General features: G+C 41.6%; 1 protein-coding gene across 2 annotated transcripts; it reads left to right on the top strand.

The window, feature by feature from the left end:
- The first annotated feature begins 795 nt into the window (after positions 1-795).
- Positions 796-13,972, top strand: csnk2a2b (casein kinase 2, alpha prime polypeptide b). 2 transcript variants are annotated; one of them, XM_034085883.2, is made up of 11 exons: positions 796-1,903; positions 3,489-3,600; positions 4,093-4,194; positions 5,377-5,427; positions 6,614-6,673; positions 6,835-6,918; positions 9,525-9,635; positions 10,402-10,503; positions 10,828-10,928; positions 11,601-11,749; positions 13,889-13,972. In XM_034085883.2, exons 1-11 carry the CDS (start codon positions 1,800-1,802, stop codon positions 13,963-13,965), a joined length of 1,053 nt encoding a protein of 350 aa, XP_033941774.1. In that variant the 5' UTR covers positions 796-1,799; the 3' UTR covers positions 13,966-13,972. The 2 variants fall into 2 exon arrangements, with proteins under 2 accessions (XP_033941774.1, XP_071059476.1); XM_071203375.1 differs by lacking the exon at positions 5,377-5,427.
- Positions 13,973-18,207: the final 4,235 nt, after the last annotated feature.

Below are 18,207 nucleotides of genomic sequence, written 5' to 3'. Positions count from 1 at the left end.
TGTGCCTTATAAATTACATGTATTATTATTATTTGTATCATTATTACTTGAATATTTAATAATAATAGAAGTCAGGGGCAGTTCTATGGGGGAGGGGCAACAGGGGCCAGGGGTTTTTTGCTTTGTATGTCGGGGGCGGGAGATTCATGTGATTGGTTGTTGGTCGCATTGCTTGAATAAAATCCCCAAGCTACAGACACGCCCAGCTCCAAGCTTTTTTTGAAGCTGTAGTGTGGACGCTCCGTAACACTGACCAGGGACCCCCCTGTGGCCCCCTCACAAAAAAAGGTTACAATATCACGATTTATTGGAACTAAATCAAATCAGAGGCCCGATGTACAGTGGAGATAAACTGTTACATTACCTTATAAAAGCAAATACTGTTTATGTTTTTAAATTTAATTGTCACTTAAAGTTACTAAAACAAATAACAACAAACAAACACAGGACTGCAACTTAAATGTACAAAAACCAATTACCGTATTCTATGTTTATTTTACACAAGTACTTTATACTGTCGTTGTCTTTTTATTGTGCCCCTCTCATGAAATAACTGGCCCCAGCCTGCCCCCCCCCCCCCAGTAAAATTGGTCTAGAACCGCCACTGCTTGAAGTGCAGAAAAAAATGTCATTAAAATAAAAAGCCACATGGACTAATTATCAGAAGTAAGAAGTACATGTACTCATCAGCAGCCCCAGTCATTGTTTGTTTCGTCCTTGTTACAATATTACTTATAACATTTGAACAGCCAAGGTGGAAATTATTTTAGTAGTTTATTTACAGATACAATGTTTTTGACAGAAAAAAAGCCATCATTGTGCCCCTCTGTCACATCCTCCCCACTAGAGGGCGATGTGTCCCGGCTGCTCCGCCCAGCATCACATTCCTCCTGTTCGCCCCGGCAGCCCGCAGCTTCACATCCGGGCGGCTCTCTGCTCCTCTTCAATCGCAATCTGCTTCCCTTCCCTGCGCTCACGACCGGGGAGGTCCGTGGCTGCAGAAGAAACCCCCGAATCCCGGGCCCCCGTCCGCGTCTGGTACCGGGTCCTGAGGCGCTGCTTCCCCGCACAGCCGGTCGCACATGACGCGGGCTCCGCCGATGGTGGTGCACGGCGCCGAGCGCTCCCCATCGGTGCGACATCTACGCGCTGAAGTAGCATCGCTGGCTAACGTCAGCTAACAACATCGATCTCTCTGCTGCTCCACCCCTCTCCCTCCGGCCGACCCCGCCACCGAGCCGTCACATCAATAGTTGATTGAAAGCTAACACTGGACCACCAAGGGAACCCCCCGACCCTCCGCCGGCTAGAGCAGGAAGCCCACCGGTTACCACCCCCATTTCCGATTTAGGGCCTGCAACGACAGTTGCCTCAGAGTTTTAACCCGTGATATTTAAATCACCGACCCCCGTTCCTCCTCCTCTGTGGCCATTTAGGGGTCCGTTTTATCTACCTCAACATCCCGATGCCTTCCCGCCCCTGTGTAACATGAGCCGTACTATCACCCAGACTCTGACCAGCCTCCTTTCGAGCCCCACCGTCATCTGCTCTGCTGCTTCTGACAATCCCACCAAGGAGCGCTGCTCGGCGGGCACTGATTGAGGCGAACCCCGTTGGACATATCTGGTTCTCTCCATCCCCTTTTTCCCAGTCTGGCTGCAGAGGGAAGCTAGCTAGCTGGCTGGCCTGTTGTACTTCATACCCACCCACTCAGCAAATTGTGTCTATCCCCTACCACCCCATCTAGTGTGTCCCCCACCCCAGCAGACCCCCGCAGCGCCCGAGCCCCGGGTCTCGCCATGCCGGGTCCGGTGGCCGGTAGCAAGTCCCGTGTTTACGCAGACGTCAATACGCTTAAGAGCCGGGAGTACTGGGACTATGAGGCCCACGTACCCAACTGGAAGTGAGGACATTTCTATTTACTGCATGCATGTCTGACCACAGCAGAAAATGTGTTTGCATGAGGGGAAGAAGAATAAGGAATGTGTGGCAGATGGAGGTCTATTATTAGTGTGAATGCTGTTTACAGAGGCCTTCTTCAGATTTTAACAGAGTGCTATGATCTCAAAACAGAGTGGAGGACAGCTTGAAATTTGCCCAATTTTTTTTTTAAACCTGCCATAATTCCCTAACCCTACACTCCTTGGACATCATTTTTAATGAAAAACGTAGGAAAACCTCTCCTAGGTTGAAAAATAAAAAATAATAATAAACAAAATTAAACAAAATGCCTCTTGAGGGCATGAAGTGACAACAACGTTCAACATGTCTCCATTAAAGCCTATTGTAAATACAGCCTGCACTTTCCTCACAGCATCAGCCGCACACCTTTAGTTAATCTGCCAAAAAGGCCACATTATTGACCCCAAAGTACACAAAAAGCACACACGTTGAAATGTCACCGATATCTGCTATGGTTCTTCAACAAAACGTTCAAATGTAAGGGGTTTATCTCTCATTCAGACCAATGGAAAGGCTCTCCTCTCACTGATTACTGCACATCACCATGGAAACCTTTGATCTCTGGGCTCACACAGGTGTTATGATTAGGTGCTCAGCACAGAAACAAACACTGACAAATATACTGAACTTTAACAGACTGTCTCAGCCTATTCTTTTCTGTCTGATGGAGACTTCATACTGACTTCAACAGGTTCCACATATTTTATACATTATTAGTGACGTATGGTTTTAGTCGAAAAGTTTGCAGTCAAAATATTCTGCAGCTTTCCCAAGCCTTTTTACTTTCTTTTCTCTTCTTAATACACATTCATTCACTACTACTTACATCTGATATTTAACTCCTTCAGCCTATTTTCAGCTGCAGAACCCATTCAACTATTACATTATTCAGCTATTTCAGGACATCAAGGCTATACGTGTTGTTGTTTATACCTTTTTTAAAACCTTTTCTTTTAAATATTAAGCTTCTTCACTATTTTTCCTACTCTTCCAGTTTAACATTTCACTTTCAAGTTTTCAACTAAGTCATTCTAATGCATTTGAGCTGTAACAATTTGATTCAAATCATTTAACCTTTCTGCATTTCTCCGCTAAGTTCAGCAACACACTTACTTTGTGTAGCTAAATGCAGCTACAGAGACCATTCAATTAATAACATATTCAGCTTTTTCTGCATTTTCAGCTAAATTCAGCAACAAATGTTCACAGTTTACAGCATTCACACGCATTTTCTGCAGGAAATTCGTTTTCTAGTTATACATGTAGCTGTGAGGGTGTGATGACACTGTGATAGCACAGTCTCCCAGCCCACCACCCTGCTGCTCTGTCTGACAGACACCTCCATATCTGCCCCCCTGCTCACCCTCCCTGTTGACTTAAATAACCTCTCAAGATCACAACCACAAATGACTTTTTCCCCTTAGGCCTAATCGAGGGCACTTGACACAGTCTGACTTAATTACATGCTGAAAATATTTTCTCTCTTTCACACGAGCCCTGCACTGTTTCTCCATCTGTCCTTACAGCAACCAGGAGGACTACCAGCTGGTTCGTAAACTGGGCAGAGGGAAGTACAGCGAAGTGTTCGAGGCCATCAACATCACCGATAATGAGAAGGTGGTGGTCAAGATCCTGAAGGTGAGCACTTTGCTCTCCCTGTGATGGGCATTTTAAAAATATATTTTCTAAAGATGCTGGATTAAAGCGGCCCTATTTGGCTTTTGGTGTTTCCCCTTTCCTGTAGTGTGTTTTTGTTCAATGTAAATGGTCTGCAAGGCTAAAATCCTAAAGTTCCCTCCAGAGAGAGTTTCTCTCCCACACACTCAGAGATGTTAAACTTTTAATAAATGTAAAATGGTTATCGTCATGGTGATGCAGGGGACACTTGATGATGCCTGTTAGTACCATTGCTATTAATTGTTGGTCAGAGTCAAAGCCAGCGTCGGCCATTTCAATGTGATCATCAAAAGTGTCTGTACAAACATTGACAGACTGAATGCAGCAGCAGCATGCAGGCTCAGCAGCTTCAACATAAAGAGTCAGGAATAGCACATAAACAGACTATGCTTTTTCCCCGGTCTTGTACCCTTTTCTAAATCACTCTTTTTGTTTGGTTTCCTATGGAATTAGCCAGTCAAGAAGAAAAAGATCAAGCGAGAGATCAAGATCCTGGAGAACCTGCGAGGAGGGACCAACATCATCCGGCTGGTGGACACCGTCAAAGACCCCGTGGTAAGATCCCTAATGTCTCTTCTGTTTAAATGGGAGAATGAATGGAAAAGTGTGCAAATAAAACATACTAAATGTTTATGATTCCTATAGGGACATGACGATAAGGGTTGCACAATTAATCAAATGTTAATGACAATCAAAATTGCATCAGGCGCAATATTTGTTACAGGCAAAATATATGTACCGTACTTTTCGGACTATAAGCCGCGACTTTTTCCCCCATTTTTTTGTACAGCGAACGGCCACTAGGGAACCTCCTAAATCTATGGATTTTACAGGTAAAATTAACCACCTTTAACTCTATGGGCTCTAGGACCGGTCCGCGCCCGCCACCTTTAAGCGGCGGGCTCCAGCAGGAAAAGCTGGAGGCCGGAAAAGAGTGAGACAGGTAGCGCGCCAAAGTACAAGTGGAACCGAGAGACAGAACGAGAGCAAGACAGACGGACAATTTAGCTGCTGCAGCTTATATGCAGGTGCGCTTTATAGTCCGAAAAGTACGGTAGGTATTTATTCTGAACGAAGTATTGTGGTGCTGATATCAACATGGCAAAATCTGTCAAAAATAATCGCAATTTGTTATTTTTTACAAATCGTGCAGCCCGACACTTCATTTCATTTCATTTCAAACCTTTATTTAACCAGATTGGTCCCATTGAGATCATAGATTCAAATCACTGAAATCGTGGTACTGTTAATGTTGTGATGCCTTGGTAAAGCGTGAAGGAGGGAGGACATGATGCAGATTACACCACAGTCACATAGCCATTTCATAATTTTGTCATAAACGGCTTGACAGCTATTTATATCTTTTTTTCATTCTCAAATATAGCAACTGTCATGAGGGATAAAAAAAGTAATCGGCTTCTGATTTTAAAATCCATTCATCTATTTAATAATGCCCATAGTTTCATGCATACACATTTACAAAAACAATACTTGTCATACAATCATGCACCATTTTTAAATCAAGTTCAATCAAACAGTGACTGATTATTAAGCATGATGCGGATGATTTTACTTTAAATTGGGTTTAGGTCCAGTTCTCTTGCAGCAGGTTAAGGTGGTTGTTGAATCTGTGTTTTGATCCGTAATGAGTCACATACTGCTCTTGCCTTTATCTTTTTCTGATTCCTTCTCTCTGACACTTCCCTTTCCTCTGTCCTCTCTGTGGTGGCTGTACAGTCCAGAACTCCAGCGCTGGTCTTTGAATGCATCAATAACACAGACTTCAAGGTACAATGATCCCCTCTCTTCTGCATGCTTCTTCTTCTGGGGTCCATCATGTCCCATGTTGTACTGTCTTCATCAGAGTGCAGGTGGCTTCAGCTTTTTACTTATTTCAAATTAAAGATTACATTTAATTTCAAAGCCATTTACAGTAAGTGCAGTCAACCACGAAGAAACTAATTCAGAACAGCAAGAATCCTGAGTGTACATTAGCTTTCTATAGAGTGGTGCAGTGATGGCGTATGTTTGTTGGCTAACCCGGAAGTTAGCATCGCTACGGCTCCCTCGACAAAAGCCAATGGGATTTTTCCATTGGAATGTTGCAGAAAATAAGCTCTGTGGCAAACACATGCTTATGACGCTTCAACGTTTTGTTCAGGAGGATAACCTCCACATATCGTCCAAAGTTGTGATTTTTTAAGTGGAAATACAATCTTCAGAAGTAAAAAGCTATGGTTAGGCTATTGACAAACTACATCACGGTTGCTAACTTTACAACAACAACGCTAAGTTGAAGGCGGCTAACATTCAGAGAAATGGGTAGTCATTTAGTCACTTGCTAGCAACCACCATTTTAGGACACATAGAAGCGTTGAACATTTACCAAGCCCTCAGGAAGTGCTCCGGACTCTGAGGAAAATATTCGTAGTGGCCAAACTGCGATACTACAATTTCCGTATCAGTCAGTGACGTCACTGGGCCCAGAATACTTTTTCCCATTGACTATCATTAATAGTCTACACGCGTCTGTAAATCAGCGGATAATTCTTTTTAAAACGAAATAAACCGCCCAGTATGAACACTCTTATAGCCCTTAATTGAATCATCAGGTTTTAAAAGTTGTAAAATGCAGTAAAAGCCGAATCCAGATTTATTTTCTCTCTCCATTAATTCTACTGAGCCGAGATCGGGGGCGGAGCTTAATTGTTATTTCAGATATCTAACAAAACAAATAAAACGTGTTCTAGACGAGAGAACCGGAAGTGGTAAAATGCTAACTCATCTCTGGGTTAAGACTCATTCCTGCACCACTCTGTAGGCCAAACTATTGTAGGTGATACGGCAATGGCTTCAAATGAGCTATACCTTTCTAAGCGCTACATAGAAGAAGGTTTTCTTTTTTTGGTCAAGGTGCAGTCAGTCTGTGACAGAAGACGTTCACTCCCTGATGTAAATTTGTGTTTCCCTGCAGGAGTTGTACCAGAAGTTAACAAATTATGATATCCGTTTCTATATGTACGAACTACTGAAGGTAAGACATTACAAAAATTATTTTAAATGATGTTGAAATTACAAGACAAGAAATATTCCCGCTTAGTCTCTTATTTTGGCAATGTGCCTGAGAATGAGAAACGTTGTATACACTAATGTATATGATTGTCTGCTCTGATATCACATCTGTGTGCGTGTCAGGCTCTGGACTACTGTCACAGTATGGGAATCATGCACCGTGACGTCAAACCCCACAATGTGATGATCGACCACCAGTTGAGAAAGGTAGGTGGTGCTTAATATAGTCCTGTTTCTTTCCTCACACACCCACACACAATGGATGTTATCTCACCTTTGTATTTCAGCCCCTCTCTCACACTCACTCTTGATTTATACTCTCCCCCATTTGAAAAGGAGTCATTATTGTTAGTTGGTAAGGGGCTTTTATACATATGGTGTACAGTGAGTGATGCTCAAATTAAAGCAGATGTAATTTTCATCTAAATATATCTGTTGGATTGCTACAAGACAGTCAGAGCTGAAATCGACAGATATTCATATTTAGGAAATATTTTTATAATCATGAAATACATTTCTGTGATTTGTTTTCAGCCTCCGAATTATTCAGCTTTTTCAGTTTTTATTATAAACTATAATATATATAGATTTTGGTTCTGGATTGACAAAAAACTATTAATTTAGATACACCCCTAGTTGGGTGGGTAGAAGGGGGTATCATACACCCCCCTGCATCAACGCTAACTGAAGCTGGACTCCGACGTGCGACAGCTAAATACACCCCCCCGGGTACAAAATAAAAGTATGCATAAACATACAAAGGCGGAAACAATTTACATATGAAAAGAATATATCATTTTGGTGAAGTTCACAATAACAGAAAATAAAACTTTTCAAGTGTACAAATAGCCAAAATAAATGGTCATATGGTAAAAAAAAAAAAAAAGGTAAATTCGGCCCTGTTTAGAACAGATAAAAAATGTGCGATTAATCGCGATTAAATATTTTATTCGACTGACAGCCATAATTTTTATAAAATATGTGTACAATTCCAAAGTTGGAAACTGCCAGTGAGTTGTTGAAGCTGTTAGCATCTGTCGCATCTGCTAAGAACACTGTGCTCTCACTCTTCCTGTGCCCTCCCTGATCCGGTCACCTAACCCTATTCAAACACCCTGTTCAGAGTGGTTCTCAAACTTTTTCTGTCAGGCCCCCCCTTTAGAGAAAAAAATAAGTCGGGCCCCCCCCCCAACACAAATAGTCAGGCTCAGTGGCGGCGCCAGATATTTATTTTGGGGTGCTGTGGGGTAGCTTGACGTTTCATAGAGGGTGCTCAAACATGTAGGGTTTCCCATTAATGTACCGGTCGCTACAGTGGAATGTTCTAATGCAACACTCCCCACCCATATACACAATGTGACAGTTACAATGAAGGCTCAAGGCATATCGGTGTAAGCAGGGGTAAAGTGCTATTTTTATAGGTGGTGTGTGGACCTCACATAGGGGGGAAGATTTATTTTTAAATATTGAAGTTAAAAGCATCAATCTGGTGCACTTTGTGAGCAAAATGAAGAGATCTCTATGGATACCTTTCTCAACACCCATATGAAACAGAACTGTAAACAGATTTACTTTTTCTTTATGGATATTTTACAAATCACTCCCCTTTTAAACTTTATTCTTTTTTTACTGTCATATAGTATTTCATACCTGTTTTTCATTTATTGTCTTATTTTTTATAACTATAATGATCATATAAACGTGTGCCTTGGAAATAATTGTTTACATTAATGGTGACTACAACGTTTGAGACCCACTGAGATAACACTGAGAGAGTCCTTCCGTTCACTGAGCCTCTCAGTCTGACATGAGAGGACTCTCCTCCACTTTGTTGTTGAAAAAACTCTTTATATCCGTTAGCGTAGCTCGCTAGCACCAGAAGCTAACAACAACGATCTCCGGTACCGGTGCGCTCACTCTCTCTCGCTCGCGCACACACACAAAATGGCTCGTTCCACACAGAGCCGAGCTTTAATGAAACACAGAGACCCAGACTTAATAGTACTGGATCATATTATTTTCGAATCAATAATTGTTGAAATTATGATTTTTTTTTTTTTTAATCGTTTTTTTTTTTTTCAATAACCATTTTTCCTCCCGGTCTCTCGCACCCCCCTGTCATGCCTCTGCCCCCCCCCCACTATGGGAACCACTGAGCTAATCCTTGCCAACAAGTGTTCAAAATAACATTGCATGATTAATAAAAACGAAATAATATAACATGCTAACAATAAAACAGAAATAGTGGAGCATGCGAGCTGATTTAGCGCAGTTCACCAGTGTGTGCGCCGGGCACCGTTGTACACACCGACGTTAACAGCAGCCCTGTCTGTGCACACGGCGAGTGACTCTGTCGCCCAGTGATCTAAGCGTCTTCTGGAAAAGCTTCACAAGGCCGTCGGTACGCAAAGGCGCTTAGTGACACAAGTGACATTACGCATTTCAGATGTTTGCCACGCATGCGTACTTGCGTACCAGTTATGTGCACCCTTGTGTATATATATATTCTTTTTTTATATATATATATATATATATATATATATGGGTATGTGGCTTGTAAACAGATGTTTAAATATACAGTTTATTATTGACTTAGAGTTTATATGAGGGATTTTGGGGGTCTTAAGAAGTGCTTTGGGTAGTAGAGTTCCTGCTTTGATGGCAGGTCCTCCCTACTGATCTGTATATTGTGTGTGTGCCACTTGCTAAGGCTTGCTGACCAAAGGTTATGAGAGGTTACACTTGTTTAGTTACACTTTTAAATGTTCTTTTGTGAGTGAAGTTTAATGAGGACGTATTGTGTGTTTCCATAGCTACGCCTTATAGACTGGGGACTGGCAGAGTTCTACCACCCGTCTCAGGAGTATAACGTCCGAGTGGCCTCGCGGTACTTTAAAGGCCCCGAACTGCTGGTGGACTACCAGGTAACACATCACACCTCCAACAAGCCCACTTACAACTCACATTTACAGTTATTCAAGATAAAAACACACAACATGTTCATTTAAAACGCTGACAATCACAAGTATGTAGGGTTGTACCAAATATAATAATTTTCTTTCTTCTTCTTTTTTTTTTAAATGTCATTAAAAAGTTCACTGTAGATACCAAAGGTATTTACAAAACAATATGTATATACAACAACCATAAGTAATACTTACACATAATAAAGAAATAAAAGAGACAAGAAGAGGGAAAAAAAGGATATTTCATCTTTTTTAAACATTTGAAGTTTCTATTGAAGTCTTCAAATAAAGCTTCTAACGTCTTATTTTTATATAATAAAAAAAAGCGCGAAATACTATTAAATATAAGATTAAATTGTAAGTTCTTAATCAACTTCTTGAATGAATGTAACTCGTCATTCTGTTCCTCCCTTTGTGTGCAACAAGCATGGGAGCTAACCGTTTCTTTGGACTTAAAGGTATTTGAATTCTAAGAATAATTTGACTGTTAATAATATTAGTAAGTGTATCTAACAGTGCATACATGCCAGGTTTAAACAGAATAAAAAGACTGGAAAAAAAGAAGCTACTATGACTTGAATGTTGATTTAGAAATGTAGATTTAGCTTACAAATCTTTGGTACAGTCCTATATAAATTGGATAAAATGTTGTCAGCACACAAGGATAATTCTGATGTCTGTGTTCTCATCATCGGCAGTGCTGTTTGATGATTTTGTGTTTCAGATGTACGACTACAGTCTAGACATGTGGAGCTTGGGCTGTATGCTGGCCAGTATGATTTTTCAGAAAGAACCCTTCTTCCACGGACAGGACAACTACGACCAGGTGAGTCTGACACACCCGTGACACCAGCAGCTAGACAGGAAGCAGTTTATTACTGATTTTCTGAACACACACTGAATTAAATCAAGAAGAAATCTGGCTTACTTCTCAGCACACTCGGGGTGTCCTGTGTCTCTGTTAGACATGTAATGGAGACAAACTGTGTACCTGGGTCTGTTATCTGATGTTCTCTGTGGTTCCTCACTCTCAAGTGTCAGTAACAGTAAGAGGCTGCTGTCGTTCAGCACACACACACATAATGTAACAAACTATGTTTTTATATTTCAAAGTGTTAAACAGAATACGTGTGTTTTTTTTTTTTTTTAGTTGGTGCGGATTGCCAAGGTGCTTGGGACAGACGAGCTGTTCAGCTACCTGCGTAAATACCACATTGAGCTGGACCCGCGCTTCAAAGACCTGCTTGGACAGTAAGTCCACTCACACTCTACTTATTGTGACATACAGTTCTTTTATGTAACGTAGAAGTCTAATTTGAATACAAGGCTTCAAATACCAAAAGGGGCTGCATAGAAACAGTTTGAAAATCTGCCCTGCTGAAGTCATAAGGAACATACTCAAAGGGAAATGTTCATATGTTTACCTTTCAGTTCTGCATATGTCCTCACACTCAAGCCCTTCTGCTGTCTTGAGAGGGAATACAAACTGTGTTTATTGGTGTATATTCATAATTTCCATTGCATTTTTAAAGTGACATGAATGAGAGATTGATTCATTTATATTTGCATAACAGAACTCATTACATCCCGTCAATGCAATCCCAAAAAATATAAGTTTGAGCCTTCGCCTGCCTTCAATAGCTACCATGATCATTGGAAAGTTTGCACAATACTCTCCCTTATAAATGTGCTTTATTTAACAACTATTTGAATTGTGTATATATTAGCGCCTATATTTTTAAAATGGATTGTTTTTGATTTGAGTGTTGTTTGCATAGAAAGGGGCAAACTTTGTGCCAAATTTGCAAATAGGGCAGAAGCAGCGAGACCCTCTTTGCTTAACTGCTCAGTTAGGGGTGCATTTTACCATGCGTACGTTGAGAACTATGCTGAGTCTTTGTTCTGTGTTCTTTGTTCCTGCAGGCAAAGCAGGAAGCGCTGGGAACAGTTTGTGCAGACAGAGAACCAACACCTGGTGAGTCCTGAAGCTCTGGACCTGCTGGACAAGCTGCTACGCTACGACCACCAACAAAGACTGACTGCCACAGAGGCCATGGAGCACCCCTACTTCTGTAAGAAACACACGCATGCTACATACATGTTTTGCTATAAATGTGAGGACCATAACCCAATATGCATGATGTGAGGACCATTGATGGGGTCGTTACTCAACAAAAAGTAATATATTAGATATTACTCATTACTTTAAATAAAAGCAATATATTACTTTAACCCGTTACTCTTTACATTACTTTTGCGTTACTCAACAACAGCCTATAGTAGGGGTGTAACGGTTCACAGAAGTCACGGTTCGGTTCGTACCTCGGTTTGGGGGTCACGGTTTGGTACGGTTCGGTACAACAAGAAAAAGCAAAAAAAAGTCCCAAATGCATAATTCCAGGTTTGTTGTTATTTATTTTTGAACAGTCGTGCAAGTTTCAGTTTAAAAATAAGGAACTCTGACATTTTGAATAATTAACTGTATTAAACAGTTAAAAACAAACCACACACAGTACCACACACTCAGATGGCCATATTATCTATAATGGCTGATGTCAAACAAAAAGGTTTCATCAAGCTGTAAAACTAAAAAGAATGTCTTACATCATAAATAATAAGAAAGTGTTTCAAGAGCGCAAAGTCGTTGAAAAACATATGCCAAAAGCTTCCGTTATTTATTTTGGTTTCACGGCTTTCATGTCTATTGGCTTCTTAAAAACAGCGGGGATCAGCTGTTGAACAGCTGTTGTCTTTTGCCGGGCTCTGGTGATTGGCAAATCTGGGTGATGCCTCCTGATATGATTTAGCATGTTTGGCGTGTGTTACCATTAGCATACCGCACCGCTATCGAACAATGCCGACACACCGTCCTCGTCGGATCCACCACTCGCACACTTATATAGTTATATACTTATTGCAGTCCACAGGGAACCCGAAATGTTCCCACACAGCTGATTTAAAAGAAGCAGGTGGGTTCTAGCTCCTGTGTGTTATCTGAACTCACCATACTAACTTTTCTTCTTCTTGTATTTAGTTCGTTTTGTTGTTGTGTTTCTTCTTGTTCTTCATTTGTTGTTTAAAGGCGGCTGGCAAACAGCTTTTAGGCGCAATACCGCCCCCTGGATTATAAATAGTGTAGTGGATGCTGCCCTGAAGGACAGACTTTTTTCCCACTCGTAAAAAAAAGGCGTATTCGCCGTGTGACTGCATGTGCCGAACCGTGACGGTACGGGACGAATACGGATACCGTTACGCCTATAGCCAAAACTTAAAACGTAGGCCTACATGTGCACATATAACAATTACTATTGCAATAAGGAAGACATAACACAAGTTAATAACGGTGAAAATTCTAGTTTTTGCTGCTTGTTCGGAGTCGGCACACACTCAACATCATCACTCTGGGTTCGGGGGTCTTTAGCTACTAGCTTCGTGTTAGCATGTTGCCTTTGCAGGTGCTTGTAGAGGTTTGATATTGTTGTGTTTGCAACAGTGCACCTTACCGTCACATTCCTATCCTTTCTTCTGACATATTTAAAATAATGGGCATACTTCCACCCCTCGAAAGTTATAGCTGTTGATGTCTCTGTCTGCACTGCAGCACAACCCCTGTGACAGTTGCATGTGGACAAGTCGCACAAATGATACGACAATATCACTCGAGTGACTTGAAATATTTAAAATTGTTCAAAGTTAAACCTATCTTATCTACCCCTGGAACTAGCTAAACTAGTTATAAATAAGTTTATTATTTACTGTCGTGTCGGGTCACTCATTCACTGGATCAGCGAGCTGCATGAGACACAGACGGGCTGTCGGGAGAGGGAGAGAGGAAAAGAGAGACTCCGTTTATTAAACCCGCCGTGTTATTATCCAAAGTTACTGTAAACTTCTGAATAATGTAGTAACTGATAGTCTAGTCTGTCAAAGGGAGAATCTAGTAATTTTGTCACGCAATGTTAGTAACTATAGTGTGATTACTGAATTTATAACTGTAACGTGTTACATTACTCCGTTACCGACAAATGTAATGTGATTATAGTACTTTGTAACGCGTTACACCCAACACTGGCGAGGACACACATACATCTTTTACTATACTTGTGAGGACCATAACCCAATATGCATGATGTGATGACACACACACATAGGTGTTGCTATAATTGTGAGAACCATAGCATGATGTGAGGATGTTCCTCTCTCCGCTGCAGACCCAGTAATAAAGGAGCAGTCTCTGTCAAACTCTGAAAACAACATGGTATCCAGTGGCAACACTACAACGCGGTGAAACACAGGTAGCAGTTTGAAAAAAGTGGAGGATAATGTTTTAGATGTAGTCTTTTGTTTAAAGATTCAAATGTTATACATAATTTACATGAATATTTAGATAATATATATATATATATACAGTGGGGCAAAAAAGTATTTAGTCAGCCACCAATTGTGCAAGTTCTCCCACTTAAAAAGATGAGAGAGGCCTATACTTTTCATCCTAGGTATACCTCAATTATGAGAGACAAAATGAGGAAAAAAAATCCAGAAAATCACATTGTCTGATTTTTAAAGAATTTATTTGCAAATTATGGTGGAAAATAAGTATTTGGTCAATAACAAAAGTTCATCTCAATACTTTGTTATATACCCTTTGTTGGCAACGACAGAGGTCAAACGTGTTCTGTAAGTCTTCACAAGGTTTTCACACACTGTTGCTGGTATTTTGGCCCATTCCTCCATGCAGATCTCCTCTAGAGCAGTGATGTTTTGGGGCTGTCGCTGGGCAACACAGACTTTCAACTCCCTCCAAAGATTTTCTATGGGGTTGAGATCTGGAGACTGGCTAGGCCACTCCAGGACCTTGAAATTCTTCTTACGAAGCCACTCCTTCGTTTTCCGTGCGGTGTGTTTGGGATCATTGTCATGCTGAAAGACCCAGCCACGCTTCATCTTCAATGCCCTTGCTGATGGAAGGAGGTTGTCACTCAAAATATCACGATACATGATCCCCATTCATTCTTTCCTTTACACGGATCAGTGGTCCTGGTCCCTTTGCAGAAAAACAGCCCCACAGCCTGATGTTTCCACCCCCATGTTTCACAGTAGGTATGGTGTTCTTTGGATGCAACTCAGCATTCTTTCTCCTCCAAACACGTCTAGTTGAGTTTTTACCTAAAAGTTCTATTTTGGTTTCATCTGACCATATGACATTCTCCCAATCCTCTTCTGGATCATCTAAATGCTCTCTATCAAACTTCAGACGGGCCTGGACATGTACTGGCTTAAGCAGGGGGACACGTCTGGCACCGCAGGATTTGAGTCCCTGGCGGCGTAGTGTGTTACTGATGGTAACCTTTGTCACTTTGGTCCCAGCTCTCTGCAGGTCATGGACTCGGTCCCCCCATGTGGTTCTGGGATTTTTGCTCACCGTTCTTGTGATCGTTTTGACCACACGGGGTGAGATCTTGCGTGGAGCCCCAGATCGAGGGAGATTATCAGTGGTCTTCAGTGTTGGGAAAGTTCACTTTCTACATGAACTAGTTCAGTTCACAGTTCACACATTTTAAAATGAACTAGTTCAGTTCATAGTTCATAATTCAAAATGTTGAACTAAAGTTCATGGTTTCAAAAATGAAGTAATTTATAGTTCATAGTTCTTTTTTCAATACGTTGCTGCAAGCTATTATTTGTCTCCTGTACGATGTTAATGGGCCATTTAAATGTTTACAATATCCTCAGAGGGCCGTACAAGTTATTGACCTCTGCTTAAAAAAACTAAAATCACAGCCCATTCATTTCATTCTGTGCAAAGAAAAAGCAACCTCTTAATCCAGATATCTCACCATGACTCGCGTATGCATGCACGTGCAGGTTGTGGCGTGACCACCAAAACAGAAAGATATGGACACAAGATGTGTGCAAATGTATTTAGTTTCCTATCCATGTGAACATGATTTAAGTGGGGGGGACCTAACCTCCTCTAGGGGGGTCCGGGGGGCATGCTCCCCTGGCAAGATTGTTTGCACTATGAGAGTAACATTAGGAGATCTATGGACACATCTCTCAACACCCAAACACAACTGTCAGCAGATTTTCTTTTAATTTATGGATATTTGACAAATCACTCCCCTTTGAAACTGTATTCTTCTTTATTAATAACTGTCATATAGTATTTTATACCTGTTTACTTTATTCTCTTGTTTTTTTTATAACTATAATGATCATATAAAGATGTGCCTTTACCTCCCTGGTTGTAGACAACGCTTCTTATATTCGTTAGCATAGCTAGCTAACCAGATGCTAATGATAACAACACAGTTATTGACTGTATGACAGATGAACAGATCGCCACTGGGCTTTCAACTAAAGACACAGACACGCAGAAACTGCGGCATGTGTATGGACTTATCGGTACTGCAATTTCTGAAGTTCTGGAGTGGCGTTCTGGTGCTCTCCGTCAGAACTGCACCCCTGTCAGTCGAGACATATACCACGTGATGACACGTTAGGCTCGTGTTGTGTTCAAGGACCCTGACCTTGGCCAGGAAAAACAGGCACTAGCTTGTTTAATTTTTTTGCGGTCTAGATTTCTTTCATTTTTTTATTCTTTGCGTGTGTTTATAAATTACCTCGAGGGCCGTACCAAATTGTCTCGCGGGCCGTATACGGACAGAGGCCGGAGGTTCCCCACCCCTGCCGTAGAGTCTCACTCTGAGCGAGTGCTGCTGCAGCTGCTCTCGGCTTCGTCCATACTAATTCATTCATTCATTCATTCAATGCTCGCCGGTTCCGCGGTTCCACATTGTTTGTTGTGAGGAGTCTGATATATTTAGTATATTTATATTTTAGTGCGACAGCCAGGGGTGACAGGCGCGTACGCGTCACAGGCATTTTGAAGCCTGTTTACGGTGTGTTTTAACTGGGTTTTCGGCTGAAAGGCATATGAAATCTGGCACACTTTTGAACGCCGTTATAATACAGTGCTGAGAATGAACGCACTTTTGAACGCCGTTATACAGCGCTGAGAATGAACGCGTTCTCAATTACGTTCATCTAGCGGAAATACAGTACGTTCAGTTCACGTTCGCCCAAAATATGAACGCGTTCATGAACGATCGTTCATTGAACGCGTTCAGGTACATCACTGGTGGTCTTGTATGTCTTCCATTTTCTAATAGTTGCTCCCACAGTTGATTTCTTCACACCAAGCTGAAGCTTATTTCTAAGTTCTCCCACTTAAAAAGATGAGAGAGGCCTGTAATTTCCATCCTAGGTACACTTCAACTATGAGAGACAGAATGGGGGGAAAGAATCCAGGAAATCACATTGTAGGATTTTTAATGAATTAATTGGTAAATTCCTCAGTAAAATAAGTATTTGGTCACCTACAAACAAACAAGATTTCTGGCTCTCACAGACCTGTAACTTCTTCTTTAAGAGCCTCCTCTGTCCTCCACTCGTTAACTGTATTAATGGCACCTGTTTGAACTCGTTATCAGTATAAAAGACACCTGTCCACAACCTCAAACAGTCACACTCCGAACTCCACTATGGCCAAGACCAAAGAGCTGTCAAAGGACACCAGAAACAAAATTGTAGACCTGGACCAGCTTGGTGTGAAGAAATCAACTGTGGGAGCAATTATTAGAAAATGGAAGACATACAAGACCACTGATAATCTCCCTCGATCTGGGGCTCCACGCAAGATCTCACCCCGTGGGCAGGGCTCGAGCTTAAGGACGTCCCGTCGTCCCGGGGCCGAAAAAAATAGTGTCGGGGAGGATAAAAAATAATTTTGGGACGAATTTGGGACGAGAGTTAAAATTAAAATATCCTGCTAACTACAAACGGCGATGAAAATGAAACCGACTGCACGTTTTGTGTAGCACACAGTTATTAAACCTCCTTGTCAACATAAACACACACGCACGAAACATTTAGCAACCCGCGAAATACACACACATGTAGCCACTGCTGTGCCGCTGGCTGTCAGCCAGCCGCCCAGCTGGCTGTGCCCGCGAATTCCTGGTCCGCAAATTCGCGCTCTCTATGGTCTAGCCAGATTAATATAATATGGCTCTGGGTCTAGCTATGTACTGAGTGTGTGTATTTCGCGGGTTGAGTGATGTACAATGACAATGGCATCCCGTGGAGGAATTCTGAAATATTTTACCGTTACATCACAAAAACGCACAGCAGAACCAGACCCTGGAGCGCCGGCCTCTTTATTTACTTACTCCTCTTCATCCCCTATGAGTAATAAGGCTGAGATGAGAACCCTCCATCGTGTTTAGTCCTTAGCAATATGCTGCGCCTCCCCCCATGTAGGGAGGGGTACCGAGCCCCGGTATTAAACGGGCCCCGGACCGGAATGATTAAAGACAGTGGTAACGTTAAGCTCCGACGTTATCAGACTTTTTATCGGTACAGGAGACATTTAAAAAATATATGTCATATGTATTATTGCTACATACACATTATATCGCAGTTTTAGTTTCACCAACTCCGTTTCTAATATGCAATAAGACTAAAACAT

The sequence above is a fragment of the Pseudochaenichthys georgianus genome, chromosome 6, assembly GCF_902827115.2.
Source record: "Pseudochaenichthys georgianus chromosome 6, fPseGeo1.2, whole genome shotgun sequence".
Classification (NCBI taxonomy): Eukaryota; Metazoa; Chordata; class Actinopteri; order Perciformes; family Channichthyidae; genus Pseudochaenichthys; species Pseudochaenichthys georgianus.
Note: the sequence above shows the minus strand (reverse complement) of the source record. Positions and strands in the feature narration are given on the sequence as shown.

Bases quoted from the DNA above. Each gene is read 5' to 3' on its own strand.
- csnk2a2b (XM_034085883.2), top strand. From the start codon at position 1,800: ATGCCGGGTCCGGTGGCCGGTAGCAAGTCCCGTGTTTACGCAGACGTC. The intron at 3,601-4,092 runs GTGAGCACTTTG...CTATGGAATTAG, and splicing joins TGGTGGTCAAGATCCTGAAG to CCAGTCAAGAAGAAAAAGAT. The intron at 4,195-5,376 runs GTAAGATCCCTA...GTGGCTGTACAG, and splicing joins ACACCGTCAAAGACCCCGTG to TCCAGAACTCCAGCGCTGGT.